The following is a 1,269-nucleotide window of genomic DNA, read 5'->3' on the forward strand; positions in this document are numbered from 1 at the left end:
TGCGCACACAGGATCCTGTGTTAGTTGGACAAGGATGAGGATTTGGGATCTTGATTCCCAATGGGCCCCTGGAATGAGAGTCTAGCCCCCAGTGACCGTTGTGAGGGTTGAACTGGAGGCCAGGACGAATTGCATCCATCCTGTTCGCGGGTCATCTGGATTGTATAAGATAACGCCAAATTGAGCTGACACTCTCCCAGTCGTTCTTTTCCTCTTCTTTGGGCTCAGCTAGTGTACAAGTACCGGGATACCTCATGAGCCTCGACACTGGCCTCGCCCTTTTTCGCCTTCGTCGGGCGGTGGTGTCGATTTTGTTTCTTTGGCACGTGGTCCAGCCGGGAGCGACAACTCTTGTACTGGAGTCAGCTTGCTCAGATCTGCATCAGGCGGTCCTCTGAGGACTTTGAACTCGGTTTCACAGGTATCCTTATCTGGTTCTGGAGGGATTGCTGAGCACTCCACATAGATACTCAATGACGACACGGAATTGCCTCGCGGGAAGAACTTGATGGTCCAGTAGTGGCCGCCAACATATGCTGCGGGTGAGCGCATGATTGTGGCGCGGTTGGGCTTTTCCTTGGTACCTCGCACACCCTTGATCTTCCATGTAAGGCGAGCCTTTTCAGAAGCACGGTACTCTGGATCATCAGGATCTCGATAAAAGGTGCTTTCCCAATAGTCGTCTAGAAATAGTCTCTATGTTAAGTGCAGCCCATAAAAGAACGACGTGGCAAAGGAGTCAGGGAAGACATACACTCATAAGCGCTATAATCTGCATCCGCATTTTCAATTTCTTTCAGTTCGTTTTCATCCGGCATCGAAGTATCTTCGACAATGTCTGCCCAGTCTGCCGGTTCCTCCTCTGGCTTATCTTCTTGGTTCTCCTCTTCACTTGTGGAGTCACTGGACTCGGTAGAACCCTCCGAGGTTGGCCTCGTAGAATCATCAGAGGAAGTATCTCCACCCGATGCAGAGTCGTCGGGATCAGTTCGACCATTTCCATCCACAGTCGTTGACTGTGGCGCGTCTGTGCCCGGGGTAGAATCTACAGGAGTGTCAATCGTCATCTCATTGCTTGATGTACCAGCTGTGTCTGGATTCTGCCTTGCAGGAGGCTGCTCGGGAGGATCTGATGCGGTGTCGACGGCATTTGTATCTGTGGGCTGGTCCGGGATGGGCGGTATCTGGTCAACTTGAGGCTCATCAGAGGGTGTTTCCGATTGAGGCGGTTGTTCAGACGATTCTGGTTCTGTTGACGTGGGAGGAGCC

At 52.1% G+C, this 1,269-nt stretch overlaps 1 protein-coding gene across 1 annotated transcript; it reads right to left on the minus strand.

Annotated features, from left to right (window-relative positions):
- Positions 1 to 252: 252 nt before the first annotated feature.
- On the minus strand, positions 253 to 1,184 carry UREG_07944 (uncharacterized protein; the record flags this gene model as incomplete). Its single annotated transcript, XM_002582158.1, has 2 exons — positions 253 to 683; positions 755 to 1,184. Coding segments are annotated over 2 exons (861 nt in total), but the record flags the coding sequence as incomplete, so codon positions are not given.
- Between the last annotated feature and the right edge of the window lie 85 nt (positions 1,185 to 1,269).

The sequence above is a fragment of the Uncinocarpus reesii genome, genomic scaffold (genome assembly GCF_000003515.1).
Source record: "Uncinocarpus reesii 1704 scaffold_25 genomic scaffold, whole genome shotgun sequence".
Taxonomy (NCBI): domain Eukaryota; kingdom Fungi; phylum Ascomycota; class Eurotiomycetes; order Onygenales; family Onygenaceae; genus Uncinocarpus; species Uncinocarpus reesii.